The sequence below is a fragment of the Dipteris shenzhenensis genome, chromosome 29 (assembly GCF_047967505.1).
Source record: "Dipteris shenzhenensis isolate YYH24624 ecotype China chromosome 29, Dip_SZ_1.0, whole genome shotgun sequence".
Taxonomy (NCBI): domain Eukaryota; kingdom Viridiplantae; phylum Streptophyta; class Polypodiopsida; order Gleicheniales; family Dipteridaceae; genus Dipteris; species Dipteris shenzhenensis.
The window spans coordinates 15894087-15920191 of NC_141624.1; the positions used below are offsets into that span (position 1 = coordinate 15894087).

At 43.6% G+C, this 26105-nt stretch overlaps 1 protein-coding gene across 5 annotated transcripts in view; it reads right to left on the minus strand.

Moving 5' to 3' along the window:
• Positions 1 to 22575, minus strand: part of LOC147882493 (uncharacterized protein At4g15545-like) — a 34902-nt gene extending 12327 nt beyond the window's left edge. For 4 of the 5 annotated variants that reach the window (XM_087400720.1, XM_087400717.1, XM_087400721.1 and 1 more), the window contains exons 1-2: positions 21944 to 22421; positions 15624 to 15692 (exon numbers count right to left, since the gene is read on the minus strand). In XM_087400720.1, coding sequence (XP_087256846.1) covers positions 15624 to 15692; positions 21944 to 22267 — 393 coding nt within the window. In that variant the 5' untranslated portion in view covers positions 22268 to 22421. The other variant, XM_087400722.1, reaches the window with a different exon arrangement.
• Between the last annotated feature and the right edge of the window lie 3530 nt (positions 22576 to 26105).

The window sequence follows — 26105 nt, forward strand, 5'->3', positions numbered from 1 at the left end:
TAAAGTCTGGTTGACTCTCTCCGTCTGACCATCCGTCTCAGGATGATCCCCACTACTCATTCCCAACTCAGTCCTTAGTGTCTCAAATACCGCTGTCCAAAAATGACCGGTGAATCTGACATCTCTGTCTGACACTATGGATCTAGGCAATCCATGCAGACGAAATATATGTCTAATAAACAAATCCGCCACTTGCCGGGCACTAACAGACTCTCTAGTCGGAATGAAGTGAGCCATCTTGGTTAGACGATCAACCACCATAAGGATAGAATCATACCCTCCTTGTATTGTAGGCAATCCTACAATAAAGTCCATGGAAATGCTCTCCCACTTACTCAGTGGTATTTCCAAGGGCTGTAAAAGTCCGGGTGGCTTCATCCGCTCGGCCTTACTTACCTGACACGAGAAACACCGTGTCACATATTCATGAATATGCTTTTTCATCTTTGGCCAAAAGAAATCTCGCTTCACGAGATCATATGTCTTCTCGACCCCTGGATGTCCCGCACATGGGCCATCATGGCACTGTCGAATGACTCTCTACCTAAGATCATTCAGACCAGGTACTACAACCTTGCCATTTCTTTTCAGCATACCATCCCTTATGGTATATCTTGCATATGTTTGGCCTTTTCTGGATGCCAGGTCATCCTTTTCATTTTCCTGGGTCTAAACACATGAGCTTTAGGCCATAAGCTCTGGACAAACTCGTCCACCTTTTGAGTTTCTCTAATCTCGGTCATTAGAGCACTCTCTAATACCTTGAAACTCATGTTGTGCATAATGCGAGACAACGCATCAGCAACCTTATTATCCTTTCCTCTTCGGTACCGAATCGTTAAATTAAACTCCTACATGAGCTCTGCCCACCTAGCGTGGCGGCCCCTCAAGTCAGGCTGTTTACAAAAATGTTTCAGAGTATCATGATCCACATCCACATAAAACTCTGAACTATACAAATAATGCCTCCATGTTTCCAAAGCATGGATAACAGCATACAACTCCAATTCATGAGTTGGCCAATTCATCTGAGAGGGAGAAAGCTTCTTGCTTTCAAAGGCTACTGGCCTTCCCTCTTGAAGGAGAACTGCTCCTACCGCAATGCCACTTGCATCGGTTTCCAGGAACAACGGTTTCTAGGGATCAACTATTTTTAACACCGGTCCTGTGACCACAGCTTGTTTTATGGTGTTAAAACTTTCTTGTTGATTCTGTTCCTATATAAAAAGTACTTTATCTGAGGTCAGATCAGTCAATGGCGATACTATTTCGGAATATCCTTTGATATGCCTTCTATAAAATTGGACAAACCCCAAGAATGATCGCAACGCGGTCAGACTCTGAGGGATTGGCCAAGTTAGTATCGCAGCCACTTTCTTCGGATCCATTTCTACCCCCTCCGGAGTAATTATGAACCCTAAATATTCAAGCCTAACCATAGACAGTATAGTTTTCTTCTTATTTACATAAAGACTGGCTTTCCTCAAAGTACTGAACACTATTCTTAAGTGTTCACGATGCTCAGTAATACTTTTACTGAATATCAGAATATCGTCAATAAAATGTACTACAAACTTTCCGATATACGGACGTAGTAAATCGTTCATAAGCATGACAAATGTAGCTGGAGCATTGGTAAGTCTGAAGGGTATTACCAAAAACTCATAATGACCAAACCTGCTTCTGAAAGCGGTTTTATGCACATCCTTGGCTCTAATCCGGATCTGATGGTAGCCACACTTAAGATCTATCTTGCTGAAAATCATCAAGCAAATCATCAATCCATGTAATGCATCTAGCAAATCATCAATCCGAGCCATCGGATACCTGTGCTTAACAATGATATTATTCAATGCTCTGTAATCTATACAGAGGCGAAACGTATCATCCTTTTTCTTCTTTAATATCACTGGCGAAGCAAAAGGTGAGAAACTTGGTTGAATCTACCCCAACTTGAGGTATTCTTCCAGTTGTCTACGCACCTCCGCCTCTTCAGTAAAACTCATTCTATAGGGAGGTCTATTTACAAATTCTGCCCCCGGAATCAGTTCAATCTTATGCTGAACATTTCACTCTGGAGGTAACCCATAAGGTAGTTCATCCCTAAAACATTCAGAGAACTCCTCTGTTATAAGATTAGCCAGCTTGGCCATCTCACCACTTTGCGTAACATCAGTGCTAGCTGAAGAATCATCAACTGGCTCTACCGATGCTGTGCAAAGGAATAAAAACTCTTCTTGAGCTTTTCGGATTTCCATCACGGAAACCAACGGTCCCTGAGGTATATCTTTCTCACCTCGCAAGACATAAAGCACATCATTCATCTTAAATTGATATACGTGCTTTTTTCAATCAATGGCTGGATTCTTCCTAGAATGCCACGCCATACCCAGGGCTATATCTGCGTGAGCAAGCTTAGTCATTTCAAAATCAAGCTTCTCAGCATAGTCCTGAATACGAAGCTCCAACTGGGTAACCCTTTGGTCCCATACTTCAGTTGAACTTCCATCTGCCATCCTGACTGTATACGCATAGTCAGATGGGTTAGTCTTTAACTTCAGCCTCTTCACGAGCTTGGAGTTAATCACATTGTGCGTTGACGCCGAGTCAAACAACACAATGACATCATGATTGGCCACTTGCCCTTTCATTTTAATTAACTCCGTATCATTAAAGGCTGTATACCCCGTTGCTGCGGGCTTAGATAGGATGTTATCAGGTGCACTCGTTACTAGCTTAGCAACAGACACACATAACAAACAAGGTACTAACCTCTGAGAAGATCCCGCTAGCTGAATCTGCATCTCTTCCGCTCTGGGACTTTCCTCCATTTCCATGTCGCATTCTGAGACCACCATCTCAGCCATCATACGATCTTTGTTACGTGGACAATCCTTCCACTGGTGAGGCTGAAGGCATCCAAAACACAAGCCTTCTCTCCTCGCCTTTTCTCTTTGTTCTGGGTTTAAGGGAGACTTAGACCAAGCCCGGGCTGCCGTTGGGGTTACTTTCCTCTTCACTCCAATGGTGGTACTTGGTTTAGGAGTTTCAGCTGGTTTCGCCTGCTTGGCTTGACCACTTGGCTGAGAACCACTCCCTTTACTAATCCATTTCTTCTTAAAACCAGACTTCTTCGGATACCCATACTGGGTTCCGACCTGTGCAAACCCACTTGGCCTGCTGCCCTTGGCATTTTCATAGTTCAGGGCTATGGCTATTGCATCATCTAACGTGTTCGCGTACTTAGTCCGAACTTACATTTTTATCCGATCATTCAATCCAAATATGAAATCTTTCACTTAGATTGATTGAGGCAGGGGTTCATCGACCTTCATTACGCTCTCTCGAAATTTATCAGTGTATTCTGCCACTGACAAATTTCTCTGGCGAAGGTTCCTATATTGATCCCAAGCTCGGGATGCTTCGTCAGGAGGTAAGAAGTGTTTCCTGAATTCTCTTTTAAACCCCTCCCAGGTAGTGGATGCTATACCATCTTTTTGTTGCTTAATCCACCACTGATCCGTTGCCTCACTAAACATGTGGGTGGCCTCGCGGATCTTCTTGATATCATTCATGATTTCACAAATGGCAAACGCCTCGTCCCATTTGTGTAACCAGGTCTCAATGACATCAGAACCACGGTCGTTCATCCGACCAGAATACTTTTCCGGCCTGTAATTGATAATATTTGGTACTTTAGCCTTCCTAGGCTCGACCGTATGGACACTAGACTCCGGTTCCATTGGAGCCTTTCCCTTCTCATCTCGAGAAGGTCTGGCAGACATACTGTGTATCACTCTTCTAAGTTCAGACTGCCCTGCATTGGCCTATAACTGTTGCACTAATAACTGCTGCAAGGCATCCTCAAGCAATGCAATCCTGCCAGATAAGGTGTGAGCTACTGGGCGCGACACCTACTGGGTCGGCCGGACTCCTGACTCACCAGGGTCCCTCCTGGAAGCCCCTTCTTCTGCTTCCATTTAGTTCAATAGGTGTTTTGTTTTTTTTTAAACACTGCTAGAAAATTGTATTTACAAACTGACGCAATTCAGTGTACTGACACTCTGACACAATTCCCTATACTAGGGAATACCTGCAATCCCACATGCACACTGACTAGGCATCTAACACATGCATATATCCAATCCCGCTTTTCCCTATACTAGGGAAATTCCTGCTAACTAACTCTACCTGAAACACACAGGTACATACACAGGCATAGTAAACTGCAAACTCTGCTGTACAGAAATAATAAGCTGCACACTAAAAACGGAAGTTCTATAATAAAGGAAAAATTGATGCCCCCTGGAACTCCACGCAATTCGAGTCCCGAAGCCTGCTCTCTGATCGAAGTCTGCTCTTTAATCGAAAATGATACGGCCCTGCCTCTCGACTTGATATCCCAGGAGCAAATGAAACAGGCTTTATCACAAATAGGTCGTAGATGAACACGCTGTCCGTGCGTCGCCCATCGCTACGTGTGAGCTGATGTTCCGTCAAAGTCCTTCGTAATCTCAGCCTGCGTGACCTTCAGCGAATCTCATCGAAGGCCTCCCGTAACACGTATCATTATTAAGCCTTCATTCCGTCGTAGACCATGGCAGCGCCAACACCTTGCTCACGGGTTATTCCGTGATCACGTCCAAACCCACAAATTGCTTCGAAGGTCTCCAATAATACAAGCTCAGCCACCACGCTGTCCCCAGGCTCTACTGTTCGTCGTCACGGGCAGCACCCTTCCAAATTCGTCGTCACGTCGCAGGTCAGCGCCGATCCAGTCTATCCGTCGCGTGGAGGTCATGAGCAGCCGAATCGCCCCACGCTCCTATGCACTTCACGCATCCCACGCTCACGCCGATCTTCATCTACCTGCGCTCCCAAAGCCTTCGCCTAACACCCCGCAATCTCCTTGCTGACCAGTGCGGGATGACCATCGAACAGACACGTCGTCTGTTAGATCGAAATTCGTCCCCTCTCTATCTCCTAGCCTTAGCTTTGATACCAATTGTTATACACTGACTTCTAACTACCTACAGGCAGATCATGGGAGAAGCACCATATCTATCCACCCAGCCAACCTTGCTGAAAAACGGGAGAGAGCCAACAGAGAATTCCGAATCAGAAAAAACATACGTGAACACACATTCTCTTCTCTCACTAGCTTCAACAAGCCCCATCTCCCTAGATGGATCTAGATGCCACATGTCATCAATACAGGGCCTTCCTAATGCAACATTTCACGCCTCTCTTGGGATGCTTTAATTCCTTTGCCCCTAGGCACATTTCTTGCATTAGACCCTTAGCCTTAGATCCACCTAGTCTGGTGCTATCAACCCTCACCTAGGACCTTGACATTAATTCCCTCTCGATCATTTACATGAAGCACAAACAAATATATTACAATTATAGATTCTTTAAGGGAAATGTTGACTGATTCTTCCGAGGTCATGCTACCTCGGCTAGAGCGTAACACTTTTGATTAAGCTTCTTCAAATGAGGACTTCTTATCTTGTAATGCCCTTGCATTTGCTTTATAATAAGTTGAGAATCTCCTCTTACTTCCAATTCTTTAACTTGACTTTGAAGACAACCCTCCAAACCAAGAATCAAAGCATTATACTCAGCTGCATTGTTAGTTGTGATACCTGGAAGCTCTTGTCCTCTTGCCCACACCTCTTGACCTTTAGAATTCATCAAGACTATCCCCCGGCTCCTTGTTGGTGTGAAAGACTAAAAGCCCCATCAAAATACAAGACAAAAGCTGTTGGTGGTGTCTCCCTTTCATCATTAATGTCCTCCTTATATTTTTTTTCTTCTCTTAGATCCTATCGTCCTGTGAGCAAATCTGCCATGGTGGACCTAGTGGTATTTTCAGTGACAAAAGAGAAAGAGAACTCTTGAAGCTCTGACAACCATTTTGCAAATCTCCCCCTAGGATTAGGCTTGCAAACGAGATATGCTAATACAAATTGAGAGGTAAGGAAGAAAAATGACCGAGGTAATAAATAGGAGCGAAACTTTCTGACTGAAAATACAAATGGAGAGCTTGTTGCTCCATTTCTTCATACTTTGTTTCCACCTCTGTAAGCTGTCAGCTGGCATAATAGATGGGTTGCATTCTACCTGCCTCTCCTTTTTGTAGCAATACAACACCAATTGAATGCAAAGATACACTTGGGTTTACATAAAAGTCTTGAGACCACCAATCAGGAAGCTTCAATATTGGGCCCTTACTCATGGCCTCCTTAAGTTGCTGAAAATACTCTTGTTGCTCCACACCCCATTGGAAAGAAACTCCTTTTCTTGTCAACAAGTTCATGGGATGCACTATCTCTGTGACATCATCACAAAAGCGTTGATAATACTTGCTCTTTCCTAGAATTCTGCGAATACCAGTGACACTCTCAGGACTTGTTGGCAATGTCATGATTACTTGAACCTTGTCAGGATCCATTTGCAGGCCTTCTTCAAACACAATATGCCCCAACAAGACTACTTTTGTTTGAGCCAAATGACACTTGCTAGCATTTAGACACCCTTTTGCTTCATCGATCCTAGCTAAGGCCATCTTTAACTTCTCTATGTGATCTATGTGCTGAGAATAAATGCAAAAATCATCCAAAAACACCCTTATGAACTTTCCCGAGTAAGGCTCGAGCACTTGACTCATAAACCTTTGAAATGTAGCCGGTGCATTAGTCAACCCAAAAGGCATCACTTTGTAAGCAAAAACTCCCCAAGGTGTGACAAAATGATGTTTTCTTTTAATCTTCCTCCCGAATACGAATTTGAAAGTACCCAGAATACCCATTACATACAGAATACATCTCATGCCTTGCCACTTGGTCTAATATTTCATCTTGGAATGGCAAAGGAAAATAATCCCTCTTAGTGCATGCATTCAAAGAACAAAAGTCCACACAAACCCGCCACTTATTTTCTTTCTTTGGTGTGACAACTACAGGAGATATCCATTCTGAATCATCAACAAAAAAAATGAATCCCGCCTCAAGTAGTTGTGTTACCTCTTTCTTTAGTGTCTCAGCTTGGATCACCTCCAATCGCCTTAAGCGTTGCACAACTGGCTTGCTTTTTGGCTTCAACTCAATCTTGTGCTCCAGAAGAGAGACTGATCGAATCTGTGAATAGCTTGTTGTAAAGAGATATGGAAAATCATCTAACATATCCAAGTACTGGAGCTTCTTATTACTTGATAGAGAATCACCAAGAAGCTCTTCATTGCGTTGGCGTCGTTTAGTATGCTCTACATCCTCCACATGAAGTGTCTCTACAGGATCTTCTTGTACCACCACCTTGTTCCCTCCCGATCAGCACCAAGACAAAGACCAAAGGCCACTCCTTCCACCTCACCCTTTGAGCTGGACTCCTCGGAGCTACACCCTGTCTCTTCTTCTTCATTGGTTAAGTCAAAGCTTGAACTCTCTGATGTTGAAGACTCCTCCTTAACAACTTCCTTTTTGCGACTTCTGATGTTGTAGCGCACCTTCTTATCATTTTCCTGTAAAATCAATTCTCTAGTATCCCACTTTTAAACAGCCTTCACCTTACGTAGCCAAGGTCTTCCCAAAATCAATGGATAGGCACGTGCATCTGACTTGGTAGGGATCACCTGAAAAGTAGTCGACACAGAAATTCCACATACATCCACTTTTAGATTCTTCACAACTCCCAAGGTCTTTACCCTAGTGTTGTCGGCCAATTTGATGCAATATGGAGAGGTAGTACTAGAGTATTTTAAATCAGTGTCTATCATGGTCTTCTCACTCATGACATTAATCGATGCACCTCCATCAATGTAAGCATTACAAATCACTTGACTATCAATTATCACATCAACCATAGGTACATCATCACCAACATCTATATCTACCTTTTTAACAATAGGAATGACACTTTTCTTCTTTTTCTTCTTTGACACTCTTGTGCTTACTAGCTTTCCCCATTCTTTCCGTAGTTTTGGAGACAAAGCAAGTAATTGACCAAAGGTGATATGAGCTTCCTTTTCTTTAAGGTCGGACAACAAGTCATAGCTTCCAAGGCCTTGTCCTAAAGAAAAGTCTGACTAGCTAATTCTCCTTCTAGATGCCCTCTTTTTCTTAAGACGGCGTTCCTCTTCTTGATGTTCCTCATCTACTTCATCCTTGCTTTCTTCTTCTTCTTTTGCTTTACCACACCCCCGTTTAGCCATCATTACCTCTCTTTCCTCATCCCCTGAAGAAGCTTCTAACAAGGATACTTGTTTTTCTTCTTTCTTTCTCAATCTAGGACACTTGGGATGATACTGACCTTTTTCATTACATTCATAGCAAGTGATCCCACTCTTATCTCGAGGCCTATTCTCACTCTTTGGTGCTCTAGGTTGTCATGCATTAACCAAAAGCAATTTCAAATCAGCAAACTCTGTCATCGATTGGGAGATATTATAATCTAACTCATAGGACTTTGATACCTAAGGAGTGCCCATTATCTCCACCTTAGGAGTTGAAGCTGTTGAAGACACAAAAGAGGATTCGATCTTTAGAGAAGCTTCTTTCTTGGTCGCAATGCAAAGTGCCTCCATGTATGTTGTTGGATCTTTACTCATTACTTTTGAGCAAAGACGAGGCTCCAAAGCCATAACAAATTTGCTCATCTTTAAGTGCTCCATTCCTGAGAGACTTTAAGGGACCGATGCTGCAGATGCCACAGCTCGTAAAGCTGCCCTTTCATACTTTGTCCATAAAGTTTCATATCGGATTGTCAATGCAGAGACCATCTCACCCTCTCCTTGAAAGAACTGGTCCAACTGCAACATCAAAGCATTTGGTGACTCCACAGTCCCAAATCTCTGCTTCATTGTTGCCACCACTTGGTCGCAGTCCTCCTTGGTAGGGTCCGGCAAGACCTCATGCCAACTCAAGGCTACACCTTCAAGAAAATCAGGCAAAATCTTCGCCCGATCCTTCATGGACCATCCAGAAAGCCGGCATCCTCGAATAAAATCCCAAAGATAAGACTCCGGGTCTTTCCATTGGGTTTGTCTGCAATCCCAAAGGCAATGCTGTACTGACTCAACTGCCATGTGACAACGAGGACAAGTAGGGTCAGCCCCGAACCTGGATCTCCACACGTTCACTGCAATCCCTCCATGAATAAAAAGCCAAAAGAAAAGAGTGATCTTTCTATTCCTGAGGGATTTCCAGAGCCTACGCGAAAAGTTCTTCCGCACAACTGCGGAAATCTAAAAACTATCCCAATGTGGCGCTTTGAAGGGCTCCAACCTCTACTGCTGAGCTGAAATCTCCGGGAATTTCTCATTGTATAGCGAAAGAAGGGAAAGCTCTTCTCTCGGTGTCCCTCATCAATCCATTCCCACTCTTCTTGGTCCCACTGCAAGAACCTAATAGGAGAGCCACCATACAGCCAGAGTCTCCAAGACCCCAGCGCAAGGAGAATAGGATCAGGGTCAAGATACCACTATGAATCCCTGCCACACTCCATGAATCCTGCAATCCTGATAGGCTGAAATGCAACCTCCAAAAGAATATCATCAGAAGATCTGATAAGTCTAACTCCCGACTGAACATCAAAGACAAGGGTATCCTCATGTGCATCTTGCAATGCAATGACCTGTAACGGAATGCCCGTCCCTGAGAATTCTCCCTATTAAGTGGACTCTGTAAGCGGCATGTCATCTGTGTCAATCCACTTTGGTAGAATGGCTACTTGTATCTGCTGTATCCTGAGTGCACTCCCTCTGAGGTGGCCAACTGCTAAAAGTCTCTGATCCTCTAGAAGTCTCATAAAGGCTTGCCAAGCGCCTACAGTAGAGGCAGGTCAGTAGAGGCAGGTCCCCTCTCCCATCTAGACCACTGCATATAATGTGATACTCCGAGTGGCCTGCCATGATGATTCAAAATCGAGTCATTCCACATGACTGGCTGTCTTTGAATCTCTTCATGAGAGGTGGGTGGAACTCTACGAAGTGTGTTTCTGAAGCAGCCCCAAGCTTTCAGAATAGCATCCATGAGAGGGGAAGTGTCAAGCAATAACTACTTAATTCCTAATGCAGATCACGGGAGCAGCACCATGAATATCCTCCCAGCCAACCTTGCTGAAGCTATCGAATAGACAGAGAAAATTTCGATACAAAATCATACGTGCCAATCCTTCTCTTCTCTCTCTAGCCTCAACAAGCCCCATCTCCCTAGATAGATCTAGATGCCACATGTCATCCATATAGGGCCTTCCTAATGCAACATTTCACCCCTCTCTTGGGATGCATTAAATCCTTTGCCCCTAGGCACAATCTTCGCATTAGGCCCTTAGCCTTAGATCTATCTAGTCTGGTGCTATCAACCCTCACCTAGGACCTTGACATTAATTCCCTCCCGATCATTTACATGAAGCGCAAACAAATATATTACAAAGATAGATCCTTTAAGGGAAATGTCGACTGATTCTTCCGAGGTCATGCTACTTCGGCTAGAGCGTAACAGGAAGGGGGGGATTTGAGATGGGCTGAAGTAAGGATCCATCTGCTGCTGTCCAACCAATCTCCCCCATGAGAAGGGGTGCAAGAATGAATGGTGCGTGAGAAAAAATCCTTTCAGGGCTCCTGTCCAGGCATCAATCCACGTACTACAAACTTGCAGAGCAAGGCCATACACTGCAAGCTCGGGTCAATAATATTGATACCCCCTTCTCCTGTGGGGAGAATGAGGGTCTCCCAAGCCACCCTAGCTACAACATTTGAGGTGCCATCTAATCTGCTCCATAGGAAGTTCCTGATAGGTCTCATGAGCTGAGCGATACAATCTCTAGATCTGCACCAACATGAGCAAACAAACCAAGCAGTGGCCAACAATACCTGGTTCACAACCACAACTTTGGATGCAAGGTCAAGTCTGGCTGAACTCCAAAAGATGAGTTTCCTCCTGATACTCTCCAACACGGGAGCGAACTGATGTGCCGGAGAGATGCCCAACCCAACTTGGCATCCTAGATATCTGACGAAGACTCCCCTTTGAATCCAAGTGAACCCTATGTCAATCCCCCAGACTGGAGTGTCCTCATCACTGATCCAAAAGCCATTGGATTTGTTCCAATTAATGTGTGCATCTGCTGCAATGTGAAACCATAGTCACAATGAAACGCGTTTCATTGGTAACAAAACGTTTCGAAACTTGCAACACGTTTCGAAACGTTTCATTACCAATGAAACCTGGAGTACCTTTACCTGTACTAACCTAAATAAAAAATATTAATATTTTAGTAAACTTTAGTTAAAAGTTTGAAATGTAAACTTTGTAACCTAGATTCTAGTCTCTATATTACTAATTTTTAAAGTTCAAAGCTCACACTCTAATTTAAATTATCTCTAGTCTTCTGTAACAACTAGCTAGTAACAACTTACAGACTAGTGTAATCCAAAATCATTGGGCATTATAGGCATTGTATGAAGGCATTTTGTGATTTTTAAGCTTAGTTTACATAGTTTCAGTATACTATATGTATGCAGGGCTTAAAATTTGCATTTATTAAGACCCAAATATACAAACTCAATATTTGAAACGCCCCCTATTTTTTTGAAACGTTTCACATTTCTAAGTATTGAAACGTTTCTTTGAACTATGTGCAAAACAAATCCAATGCTGTCCTGAATGAATTCAGTGTCTGTGGAGTGGCATCCAAAAATACAGCAGTGTCATCTGCCAACTCACTGTCTAAGAGCTCATCCTCCTGCCTCAGAGGAAGCCTGAGCCCTACGATTCCAGCTTGAGCTCTAATGTAATAGCTCATAGCCTCAGCCACAAAAAGGAATAAAAAGAGGGCTAGGGGGCAACCTTGATGGACTGATCTGGTAATCTCAAACCTGTCTCCCCTAACTCCACCAATAAGAACTTGGCTGTGGGCTGATCTGTAGAGGGCTGACACCCCTTTGATCCAAGCATCTGAGAAGCCAAAGCGAGTAAGGTGGCCATTATGCATGGCCCACTCCGAAGCCTCCCAAAATGAGAAGATGTTATCAAAGATGCTCCTGCCATGCACAAAACCCATCTGCCAAAACCCGTCTACGTATCATGGATAAGATCTGGTAGAAAGGGCTCCAGACGAAGGCTGATAGCTTTAGCTAGGATTTTGTACAAGGTACCTAGCAAGGTAATCGGTCTCCACTGAGACACTAAATTCTTGCAACCCCCTTTCATGGATAAGATCTCGTAGAAATCGCTGCAGACGAAGGCTAATAGCTTTAGCTAGGATTTTGTACAAGGTACCCAACAAGGTAATCGGTCTCCACTGAGACACTAAATGCCTAACTGCTTTGAATCCCTCATGCTCCGCAATTCGACTAGCCTAAGTGTCAAGTATTGAGACATAAAATGTGGACATGTCAAGCCTGATCACAATGGTCCTATAGTTTTTAGACTCACGGGATCCCCTACCTTATGATAGTGTTAAGGGTCTAGGTGTGAGAAAAACCGTTGCAAACTACTTTGTTAAAAGGCTTTGCTACGATTGGGGCCAAGGTGCTGCAATGTACTCAATGCATAGCCCCTCATGATCTTTGGCTCTAGGCCATTCTTTACCTTGAGGGTTGCATGTTTCATATCACTGATAGTGAAGAGTGAACAATAGATAGGACGAGGTAGCTATTAAAGGTTTCGTGTCAATTGGTGAGGGATGTCATAAATGGTGCATGCACATGTGAGCCAGATATGTCAGTGAGGGATGGGGACCTCTACTTTAAAAACTCTGCTAAAAGTCCTTGGAGCTACTGCTAAACAAAATGTTTAGTAATTTCACCTCATTTTGGTGAATGAAGTCCCTCTTCTTTCGACGGACTCGACGATGATATTCTTGTCGGGTCTTCGTCTCAGTCACAAGATGACGCTTGGTCTTGAATCTATGTTGACAACGCAAGGTCTTACACACATCATCATACCAGTAATTGCAGGGGACCAATCCAATGAGTGGCAGATGGGTGGATTTGGCGGTATGAAAAAGGGCTAAAGAGGGGTATCATAGAGGGAGCAGGTGATCATAGTGGATCTATCCTCTCATAGATGGTATCTATATCAACAAGCATAGTAGACAGGGCAGGCAGCATATGAGGGAGCTAATTTGCTATCAAAGTGGATCTCCCAATAGGTGATGTATGTATGATGGAATGTGTTTGGTGTTGGGAGTGGGATAGACCACCTAAAGAATAGTACCTATGGTCGGTCGAAGTCGTGGCAATGGGATGTAGAAATCTATGATGTGAGAAGCAAAAGCACGGGATCAGTCATCTACATTGGAACCTCTTTCCATGCGAAAACAAGTGAGCCCACTAGAAGAAGGCCATCTCTCCATACCATCTAGTCATGCATCCTGTCCATATCTATGAAAGAGTGCTTGTATGAGCTGACTAGGGCTCACCAACCTACGGGAACTTGGAGATACCTGCCAAATCTAGATACTTGGCAGTCTACAATCTTGGTGTTGAAGTTTCCAAGAAGGAGAGCTTCTGTACAGCTTGAGAAATCCATGATATGGCTGTATACAGTGATGTCTCACCCTTCTCTCAAAGCTTCCTAGTAAAATATGAGGTCTCTAGGGGAAAGTAGCAAACTATGATGAAAGTGTCTCCCTAATATATGCTCTTAGTCCGGATTTGATGTGTGGTTGTACCAAAACACAACAATAGGTCTCTGAAATGAAAGTCAGCTTAGCAAGGTACTCCGAAATGATGATAGTACTGTTTGACGTGTTGCAGCAGGTGTGGAGGTATTCCAAATGCAAAACCAGGCCTCGAAATGTATAAGGCAACTGTCCAAAGCACACCGAAATGCTCCAGCAGGTCACCACAATGAAAAACGGCTAATATAGAAGTGCTGGAAGCCTCAAAACAGCTCAAAAATGACTTTGTTGAAGGCGGATATGCAACAGCAGGACAGACACCTTGAGTTCGGCGATGCAAAGCTCCACACGTGCACACGAGTCTTGAGGGCTGTGCCAACCAGCTAGCTTTCAGGGCGCCACAGTTGCCTAAACCTCCACACGTGTAGGCGCAGCTTGCAGGAGCTGCCGACCAGCAAGCAAGGAGAGGAAAATCGGCACCTAAAACACTCGCATGAAGGCAACAAAGGAGGCAGCAGGAGATGAAGCGGTGGCTATGGAGGCAAAAACAGAAGCAAACGGATGAAGGAAGGAGGCAGAATTGAGGCGAGAATGAGCAAGCTGCATAGGAGAGGCGGCTGAGCAGAGTTAGGGTTTGGGCAAGGGTGACGAATTAGGGTTAGGGCAAGGGTGACGTGGCAGCTATAGAACCTGGCTTTGATACAAAAAGGCTTTCATTCATTCATCAAGTATGACAAGACAAGTGAAGTACAAGCCTTATATAGGCTACTCACTCACACACTAGCACCTAGTGCATATGGGATAAGTCCCATGATGACACGTGGCACTCACACATAGACTAATACTAGCTCACCTAGTACTACACACCAACACTTCACACCAACACACTCTTTGACTATGATATCTCCAATACATCTCTGAGGATGAAGAGCAGAGGGAGGCCTAGTGATCAACCAGCCTTCAAGTTGTTTACTACAGGGGCAGATCTACATCAACATAGAGAAGCCATTGGTGGGGCACTGAAGGAGAAGCAGATTATCTCTACTTGGTAGTTACTGCAGCCTACAGGAAGGCACCTGGCAGAAGAGAAGACTCTACATTCGTTGGTGCAGCATCCGAAACCATTTTCGATGCCTTACTTTCAGCCCTCGTAAGCTGCAGGTGTTGGTACAACTTTTGGCAGGTTTTATAATTGGATTTATACATCCGTCTATATTCTTTTGGCTGCACATCTGAGTGTATGCCTTCTAGATTGAAAGTGTTCTTTCATTACACTGATTTCAAAGTTGCACGATCAAATTCAGAGATCTCGCAGGCATGTCTAGCATATTTCTTCACCATAGCAGGGTTTTTTGCGGTGCAATTTTTTGCCACACCTCCAATGACAGGTTGTACTTGTCGAAACAGCCTAACCAACATTCCCAATCATTCGCATTCAAATCCCAAAGTTGTTTGGAAAGCCCCTGCGTCGTAGCAAATTTCTTAATATGTTCATCGCCGACACCGACTTTGTAGTGTTGGACAAAACCGCTTCCCTCCTCGGAAGTGTCTCCATCTGAGCTAGGGAAACTGAAGCTGGAACACGGAGTACGAGAAGGCTTCTTCCTAGCCCCTAAATGCTACACCCTTAAGGTTAAGGAGGGTTGCACACAGAGTGTTCCATGTTAAGTCGTATGAATTGGATATGCTCTGACACACCACAGATAGACGGTGTATTGAGGTTCTGAGCAACGGCCTGTCTTTATGTTTACAACTTACAATGTTCCTGCTCCACTTCATGATAGACTGAGAGAGCCCTAGTTCCAACAGGTGGTTGTTGCATGCTCCTTCAAAATGCAGGAGAAACCAATGCTAGGGGAAATGCAAAACAGCTCACTTCATTTCTCCTTAGTTTAAACATTTGCCAATACATTTCAGCATAGCCCTCCAGCTTCAAAAGCCCTGCACTTCCAATTCTAAGACACTAATAAACGTAGAACTTTTTGAGCGAAAAAAGGTACCTTAGCAACATCGCGAGTAAGCTTTGTAACTGAGGCTGAAAGAGTGTCCTTCTCTGTTGCAAGCTTGGCCTGCAAGAGGAATGCTTTTTGTAAGGACCCAAGAAAGAGATTTCTCCACCCCAAAAGGAAGCATTTACCAAACCTATGTCAATCATAAAACTAGCACACATGCAGGGAAACAAAAAGAATGGACAGAGTGAAACAGCCCACACAATTCACTAACTGCTGTGCCCACCTTAACATGCTAACATAGCCTCCTGAACCTCATTAGTAGACCACAGAATTTATAGCAGGAGTTACACTTCATAACTTCAGCTCATTTGTATCATGCCCTCATCAACCTCGTTAGTAGACCACATAATTTAGCAGGAGTTCCACTCATAATATAAGCTCATTTGTATCAAGCTGCCGTGGTGCATTTGAGGGAGCTGAGATATAAGAGACGAAAGGGGGTGAGAGTTTTCCCACGCAAGGCTCTTATGGCCTGGCTTCAAGCTTTTCCAAAGAGTTGCACGGTATGGTTGTGTGAGAGGACTTGTTATGCAAGAGGCCCTTAGCAATACATCATTTGACTATCTACAAGATAGCAGCAGCCCATCTTGCACAGTTCTGTCTTATACGAATGAAAAAAGAATAAGGACCTGTATAGAAGACTGGAACTCTGAAAATTTCACCATGTAAATTTTAAAACTGTCACAACGGTGATGTGCTCGCTTGGTCCAAAAGAAAAAATCCAGATCTTATATCATGTTATAGTGTTTTAACCACAGAGGGATCATACAGTGACAAAGTACACGTCTAGGAAGAAGAAAGTAGATGTTTGGTCTAAACAAATACAAAGAACCCGTTCTTCCGGACTCTTTAAGAAAGCTGGCAACAGGTCACTAAGATCTAAAAGTGCAAGTTAACAAGGTCTAGACCTTCACGTTGTAAGGCCAGCCCTTAAAAACAAAGCCAAATTTATGTGGTTTAGTTGCATGACCTGAACAGTGACACCTATGTAAAGGCTAAGAAGGCCTTGTAGTATTCAGGAGGCAAGCAGGTAGCTGGCTGCCCTTTGGGACGTGGCATACAAGCACATCATTAGTGGCTGGCAGAAGAGTCACTTGTATGTAAGTCTATTTTTAATGAAATAAATTGCATGCTTAAAGCTTGTAGCATTGTGTGTAAGTAGATAATCAATAGCTTGAAAATATTTAGTTCTGTCCGATTCACACACACACACACATACTGTGTTGGAATAGACCAGTTACTGCCCCCACCTGGTAGTCCTCATATGAGGACATGGGATCAGGACCCATAGAACAAGAACAGTACAAGGCATACAGCAAGAAAAAGAAAAAATCTCACTCTGCTAGCTTTGCCAAGTCTATGAGTACTACCATCTTGCTCATGGCATCCGCCGTAGCCATGGGCTTCAAGCCCATTCCTATGATCACCTTCCAAATCTTCCTTGCCACTCTATGGCTCCATATCTTCACCTTCCATAACAAGAAACCGCTCCCATCCAAATAAGGTCCCCACAAATAACAGTAGCTCTGAGATCTCCTGCAGAATGTGCGCACACATAGATTAAATATACACATAGTATTAGAATAGCAAAAGCCCAGGTAGAGGAGGGGTAAGAGCAAGCTGTTGCCATAGAGGCCCCATGCAAGGGCAACCAAGTCCAGGCATACAAGGATCGGTAGAGAACAGAAACAATAGAACAATGCATAAAGTACCTATAGCCTATAGGAGCAACTTTAGGACAATGCATAAAGTACCTATAGGAGCAGGCTAAGAAGGTAGAGACACAAGTTCAAGACGTGACAAGAAATAAAAGGCTCAAAAAGTGGAAAAGGAGACCTCTACAAACACCTTTGCCATGTGCAAAAATATTTGCAATATTAATACAGACAAAATTCAAGAGAAATCGCAAATGAGGAGACTGGGGCTTTGGGACAAAATTTTAGTCTACAAAAAAGTATGAGATCTACACAAATGGGTGATTGAAGCCACGAGAGAGCAATCATAGTTGCCCCCTATGTAATGAATTGGACTACTGGCCAACTCTTCAGGAGAGCCCACAAGCACCAAAAAAATAACATTATGTGAGATCTCACCATTGCCCTTGAACACTGGAGAAATTCCAAGCACTCCAAGAAAATGAGGCTAACCTTAAATTGACTTTGCCTACATTAAGGCTCATGACGAGATAATAAAATGGAGCTGTCACCGGTTAAGACCAGGTAGCTTAAGAAAACGAGGCTAGCCTTAACAAATGAAAATTGCCTACATTAAGGATCGTGACAAATAATAAGAGGTAGCAGTCACTGGAGGGAGCAGTCACCCGTTCAGACCCAGGTAGCTTAAGTAAAGACAAAAAGGAAGGCCAAGTGGTAGGAGAAGACCACAAACAGGTCCATGTCAAGGCCACCCATGAGGAGGGAAGGAGAGCAAAGGGAATAACTCTTACAAGTAGAAAGACTTGAGCACACCACAGTAGTAGGTGTGAGTCGAGGAACATAAACACACAAAAGGCTACTCTTAGCAAGAAGGATTAGATTTCGAGCAAACTTTTGAACCAATGATCAAAAGGAAGATGCATTGTATTGACAAGTAGTCTAATTTATCTAATGACAGCCACCAGACTAGACATCAGTTATGCAGTAGGTCGGATTTATGACAAATCCATGTGAACAGCATTGAAAGCTGGTAAAGAGAATCTTCAAGTACCTCAAATGTACAACAGAGCATTGGATTTCATATCTAAAAGATACAGGTCAAAAGCCACGTCTTGCTTAACCAAAAATTGCATAAGATGATCAAGCACGAAGCAAGACATTGTTATTTTATCAACAATAGAAGCACAATATCTCTTTATCTAAGTACACATGTGAAGCAATATGGTCTGAGTAGGATTCTAGATGAGCCAGGTTCAACCAAGGGGAAATTCCTCTAATCTTTTGAGATAATGTGAGCGCAATTGCTTTAGCAAAAATAGATCATGGGAAAGCTAATTGTCCATTTAGCATCAAAAAACTGAGAGGAGAAGAATTGGACCTATAAACTATTTTTCTTAAAAGTCAGTTGACATACCTATTCACGAAGGCATAGCCAAGAGCAAATCTTGTAACATCCAGAGAAAGTTTGTGTATCATAGACGTGAGACTTTCAGCTAAAGTGGAAGTGTTAAAATTGTTAGTATTAGAGTTTCATGATTGTACATCGGTTAATATGATGGTTGACTTATTGACATATGAGGTATGGGGACTTAACCCCAAGATCCACTTGTATATAAAGCTTTTCATTTCTAAACAGATATACGTTAGTAGATCATTGTGTGTGCTCTCTTAATATGGTGTGATCTACACTTCTCCCTCCACTTTCTCCTTGTTTTCTCATGCATACAAAGCTAGAGAAATGCTCTCTTAATATGGTGTGATCTACACTTCTCCCTCCACTTTCCATTCTCATGCATACAAAGCTAGAGAAATGCTTTTATGGTTTTCCAATCTCAACATTGCCTCCTTGCTTACCTCCATGCTCTACTCGCCCCCTGCCTCCCTTGCATCTCTCCTCCCCACACTGCACTTTTCGCCCCCCCTTGGCCTGCGGCTGGTCATGGGGACCGTATTGTGGTGAACTTTTTTCTAGTCTGGCCAGAGGGGCTCTCATGGCAACTCCCACAGCCGTTCGGATTTCCCTCTCCCTAGAGGATAAGCAACAATCCCTTCTCATGATAGAGCTGGTGGGCCGTATTGTTGACCTCACACCCGCCCAGAGAGAAGTTCGTGATTGGGCCCCCGTGGAGGAGCAATTCAGATGGTAGGTGATCATCTAAGGGTATCTCTGTGTGTTTTAGCAACCCACAAATGATGATTATCTGTAAATGTTGGCCTATTGTGCCATGTCAAACATAAAAATGAATGCAGCTTATACAGTACATTCTACCCGAGCATATCAATAGCAGGACTGTTTGGGGCATAGCATCTTTAGGAAGCAGTAGACTTTGTGCACCCGTGTACTTCACAAGCCAAAGAAACTTGCAGTGGCAGGTTTGGGATAGTAGACTTCACGTCACAACTTGAGCAGAGCATCCCTCTTCAGGTCATAGCTCTCCTATGGGATAGTGGAGAGGACACTTTGGTCTTCAATGTGCAGTCTAGAGGGAGGTTGGTAAGATGGGGAGGATTCTGATGTGACTTTTCATGCCCACATGGAACCAATCAGAGTTGGGGGCTTTGTTGAGCAGTGTTATTTTGCTTCTGGCTGGTATGTACCCTCCCATGGAGATTTCGAGACCTTTACGGAGGAGTTCAAGAGTAGAAAAGTCGTTCTCATCATCTTGCCTTTCTATCCATGGAGGGATTGCAGTGACCCAGCGGAGGAGCATTTTTGGAGCTGACCCCTCTCGTCTTGGGTGCTTTGCAGCTACTGAGTCTATTCAGCACTGCCTGCGGCAGAGCAGACAGGCCATTATCATTTGGACTGGGATTGCTGTGCAGATTTTCCTCCTCCCCTTGGATCCATGGCCTGCTCTCATGTACTGGGCTTAGATCTTCTATGAGAGTCAATAGTTCCCTTGGGCTATCTTGGTCAACCCTAGGGTGTTTTGCACACTTCCAAGCTGTGCCTTTCTCGGTACAAACTGCCAATGCTTCGTTCATAGCATTTGGACAGATACTGTACATACTCTGATGGCTATCTTGGTCAACCCTAGGGTGTTTTGCACACTTCCAAGCTGTGCCTTTCTCGGTACAAACTTGCCAATGCTTCGTTCATAGCATTTGGACAGATACTGTACATACTCTGATGGCTATTTGGTCTAGGATGCCGGGTTTCTAGGTCCGTTTTGACCAAGGGAACTATTTTTCTCAGAGATTGGAAAGGCTGTCCTTTCTTTTCTAGGACCATCACAGACTTGATGTGGCATTTCCAGCAGTCTTAGTTTTAATTTGTTCAGACTTTGTTAGTGGTATTTTACCACCAGATTTTCATGCTCTGCATGATGTATTTCTGCCTTGCGTTTCCTCTCTCGTCCAGGTGCGCACAAGGGTCCAAGATCATAGACTCAACCCAGCCACCAAGCTCGAGGGAGAGCCCTACCCTATCTCCCTCATATTTCTTTCCCGTCCCCACAATGCTTCTCCCCATGATTACCTTCCCTTTCTCTATCCCATAACTGATAATTCGCCCTTCTTCTCGTAGGGGGGACACAGATCTGAGGCTACAGAGCTCCCTCACTAATTGATGGGGACATTCAAATGCACCAAAACACAAATTCTGCTAGCTGATACTATGAGTAGCTCACCCCGAATAGTCTGAAGACAGATGGATAAACAGTGCACCGAAGAGTGATCTAATTGAACCATTGCTGCTCAAAGAGGCAAGCGAGTAGTAGATAACAGTAGGACTTTCTGCTAAATAACGATTAGGGGAAAGATGTAAAGGCACATCCATGACCTGCTCCATGGTCAGGTGCTCTGTTTTTGTTATTGTTACGTTTGGATTTGGGAATATGTCTGAGTTCTCTGAGATGCCTGTCTGGCATGGCGTTGAGGCCATCACTAGAGGAAGACGCTGGCACCCTTTACAAAGGGTCTTAGCACATCAGGAGAGAAAGATGGGAATGCATGCATTCTTGTGATTAAGTTCACTTCCTAGAGGACATAGTCAATTTTCTCGCCTAATAATCTCACACGGCTATATAGGCCTTGATTTAGGATGTCTCGTTCTAAACCCGTTTATCCCACGCTATTCCCATTCTTGGTTGACGAATTCATGTGCTAAAGCCGCAGTTGGGCTGTACAAATGGTCTCCTTCCAAACCATCTTTGCAAAAAGGCCTCCATGTGGGCAACAAAGTTTTCATACTTCACCCTCCTCCGACTTCGCAAAAAGGCCTCGCTTCTATTTGTTCGGAGTTCATACCCAGCAATAACTGCAGTTCCCATGCATAAACGTATGCCACCCTTAGACATTATATTAGCAGCGTTGTCGGCCTTGTCGCCCCGCCCGCCAGTATTGATACGTGGAAAAACAGAGTAACATAAGGAGCTTCGCTCATTCACAGAGTTTCATTAGCCAAGACAAAGGTTAGCATACGCTAGAGGTACCACAAGCGGACCACGATGCTGTCTTCAGCCTACGGAACAATTCGCAACATTCTTCTTTTTTCCCATCTTGAATGCTACTAGTGTACATCTCTCGCGCATGCTTGTTGTTTGTATTCCGTCTTTTGTGCTCATATGCAGACACAGAGCGAAGGTGAGGCGAACCAATACGCCTTTAACAAAATTGAGGACCGTAAGATTGGCAATTGAGTATCTTCCTAACCTGCTCATCGAGTGCGAGAGAGAGGCGAGCGCTGGTCTCTTCCAGGGTCCTCTCTAGATCGTGAACGCGTTCCTGCAAGTTAAAAATGGTTTGCTCCCTCTCTGTCAAACTTTTCCGCAGCTTGCCCGATTCTGTCTCCAACATCGACAATCGCGACGACGAAGCCATGGCAGAAATCTTTCTCGCAACGTCGAGTTGCTCATATGGATCAGTCGGCAGCACGGCAAGCAACTCTTCAGGCAAATCCGAATCTGCGGCGCCTTCCATTTCATGGTAGCTTATCATCACGCTAACATTGACGGAAATCTGGGAAAGGAGCGACATTTTTCCAGAAGGTGTCAAGCGATTTTACGCTCTGAGGACGAGCAGCAGCCAAAATGAAGTCACGACGACAAGGTACGGCGTGCCATGCAAAATGCAAAGCTTCCAAATGCAGAGCATGCAGGGGGAAGGAAATTGGAATGAGAGAGGAGACACTGATAAAATCTTACGCTGAAAGCTGAAACGGGAATCGTGAGGATGCAGAGAAAGCAATTAGTTGAAAGCAAGACAGGGTGTCTTTCCGCTATCAGAGAGACGTCAAAAGTTGAAGATGATCCGCCATAGCCAGGACCTTGACGTGCACACCAATAGCCATATGAGAGAGACGACGTTAATTAAATTTTCTAAACTTTTTAAATAATTGCCTTGTCTTTATGTCTTTGTTGTGCCCTCCCATAGAGCCCCTCCCTTGGCCAGCCTCTCTAATCGCCACATGGCTGTGTGCCGTGCCGCGTCGTGCCGGGCAGTGCAAGTGCTCCTCTATAGGGCCAACTAGAACCGGGCAGGCAGCAGTGAACGGTGTCGGGCAGAATCTCGTTCCAAGCCTGTGTGCTGCCTGCCTAACAAGAAAGGAGGGAGAGAAACTACTTTTTATAGTGTGCCACATGGCTCAACGAGAGGGTAGAAAGGGGGTTTGGTTCCACTATGCTGCCTGCCTAACAAGGGTGCATGCTTGGGTGTGTGAGTTTAACAAATAAATAAATAAATGAGGTCCGTCCCCTCCATGCATTGCTGCTATTCGGATCTACATCTTCCGAAGACAGCCTCGCACGTACCCAAGGTCCTCGTAGACCCCTAACCTTTTGCTTCGAGGTGACATGTCGATAGCACCTAGCCAACCCACCGTCATGTCCACCACAAACATTCTACGGCTATCGCCATGCAATGTTCCCTCTGAAGGTCCACTAGTGTCCACCGCTTACAAGCTATCTGACATCACCCTGCAAAGGTGGTGCTGCATCACTACTAGCAATGGTATGGGGACTTCCTCTTAAGGTAAAAATCTTTGAGGCACCAACCTTCAAGGCTTCCATAGTTGCCCTTGGACCCCTGAACAAGGCAAAGGGTGAGTGGCGACGTGGGAGTGTTAAACCCTCTCACATTCTTAAGGAAGGTGTGCTCATCCTTAAGAGGCCTACATGTGGGTGGGAAGGATTCAAGCAAGCCTTGTGGGTGGGTTGTGGAAAACAAAATTTGAAAAAAACTTAATGCTTTCTATTTGCACACTTACTTTCAAGGAGTTCAATTGTGGTGCTTGAGGGGACAACATTAGCTTCCACTCTGGTTGCCCTTCGGACTTGCTAAAAAGCTCAAACCCTCTTGCATGTTCATGGGAGATACGTGGATCCTGTACAAGAGGGGGTAACACAAGAGGTATGCTTGTCCTCTGCTAGACAAGCCTACACTCACAAAAATGTGGGTAGGTAGAATACGAGCCACCATGTTGTTGGCTTTACCCAAAAGAAAAAAGCACAAACATCTTACCATGAGTTCTTAGCACTACCCAAGGACTCCAAGTTCCCACCCACTCTCATGCCCACAAGAATTTGCCTCCCTTTGAAATTCTTAAATTTTAAGTATCCAAGCATAAAAATAAGATTATGTCTCTTATTTTATTGAACTAAAATAAAGTAAAGGTTAGACACTTAGGCTTGTCCACATCGGATAAAGTAAAATAACTAGTTCACTAAAACAAGTTGTCAACATAAATAAGCTCTTAAAACTTCAACCCTTCTCCAAAAGGCAAGGCCGACAATGTTCACAATCACCTATACATGGCTAGTCTTTCCCTATGTTTCGTATCATTTGCTCAGATATGGCTAGTCTGTCCTTGAGTTCTCTATCATTTTGCTCAAGGATGTCACCCTCTTTAGATATGCCTATTTCTCTATTTGCTCATAGAAGTCTCTCTCTATATGGTTATTTCACATCATGGGTTCCATCTCAACTATGCAAATTCACAAGACATGCTCTATATATTTCTCATCCCAAGTTCCATCTTAAAACCATGTAGTTATACAAGACACAAACAATGACATGTAGAAATTATAAGCAACATCTCAATGTTGCCTTCCCTCTAAATGTCTGCCCTACCTTGCCCTCAGCATCATTGTAGATGCATATCCTCCCACCACCAATCAAGGAAAGAAAAAAACATACTCTGAATAGTTTCAACTCATCACTTTTGTTGCCATGCCCATTGCTTGTTGAAGACAAATGCAAGGTGCAATTTAAAAAATAACAATTTTGAGGAAGCCGCAGTAGCCCAGTGGTAGGGCGCTAGCCTTCCAGGGCTGCGGCCCTTGTTCGATCTCCATAGGGGGTAGAGGTAGGGCGGCTGCCCCTCGTAGCCTCAACAGTGTGTGTGAGTTGGGTGGGTGAGTTGTTTTATTAAATTTAAAAAAAATACCCCATATGATTGATTCATCGTACTACCTATGAAGTACAAGTGCATTATCTCAAAGGCTCATCTACACCTCTTACACCTTAGACAAATAATTTGGCCAATCAAGAATGAGTTGCCCTCATAATATGCACAAGCTTCATCGTGTCATATTAAATTCCTCACATAGTCTATTTTAATCAAAATCTCTCTTTTCTCCCAAAAGAAATTGCAAAATAGTGAGCTTCGTTTTCCTAAAGTAAGAAAGTTTCTCCTATGAGGATGTTTTTCAAAGGATGCATGATGATATGAGTATGGTGGATGTACACTTGTCCCCACCTCTAAAGTTACTTTGTGGGTTATACCTTATTGATACAAACGATGTGGTATGTTAGCCAAATGAAAAGCTACTTAAACATAAAGGTAATGTAATTCCTTTGCATGTATATGGTTTTATGAAGTTTCACTCTTCTTTAAATCTAAAGGGGAATCCATTGAAACACATGCACAATTGTTCTTTATATGCTTTTACAAAAATGTGGCATATGCTCCTTCTTTACGTTTTCCATTTTTGGCATATTAGCAAGTAGCTTTTGAAATAGCTTTTTCTTGGAAATAGTGAAAATTGCAATGCTTTAGCATATACCACTCGTTCATGGATAATGAATAATGAATATAGTGACACTTTATTCCTTTTGCACGTATATAGCTTTTTGAAGTTTCGCTCTTCTTTAAATCTAAAGGGGAATCCATTGAAACACATGGACAATTGTTATTTAGATGCTTTTACAAGAATGTGGCATATGCCCCTGCTTTACACGTTACCACATCCTTGATTACATGAATATCAAGTAGCTTTTGAAATAGCTTTCTCTTGGAAATAGCCAAAATTGAAATGCTTTAGCATATACCACTGGTTAGACTTGGATGATGATTGAAGAATATTGTGATACCTTCTCTTTTGACTCATAAAAAATTATTTTTGTATGGTTCTTCATTAGCAAAGTAAGATGAACCAATATTATCCTATTTAGCTTTGATAAGCATGCTTATTACTTGGCATATCCTACTCTACCATGTGTAGGTGCATCAATTGTGGCTAGTAGCTAATGAGTAAGCTACTAGGCACAGTGAAGTGTAGTGAAGTATAGCTATACGACATTCTTTGTTCCAAGCTCTCTTAATCCATCCCATATTTGTGTCCTCTGTGTGCTTTCTTTTGCATTCTTGAAATGTTATCAATGACAAGGCTTCTCTAGCTAGAGAACTGTGGCTAGTTCTCAAGCTTCAAACATCTCACAAAAGGGAATGAAAACTTGGGACTTGTTATGGTCTAGAAATCGTGATGTGAGTTTGGTAAATTATTCAAGGCTAGATGCCCTTATCTCTAGAGCTCCAAAAGATGAAGCTAAGTTCTATAGCAAAAGTTGTCAACTTTTTGGCCTGCCCTGGTGGGTA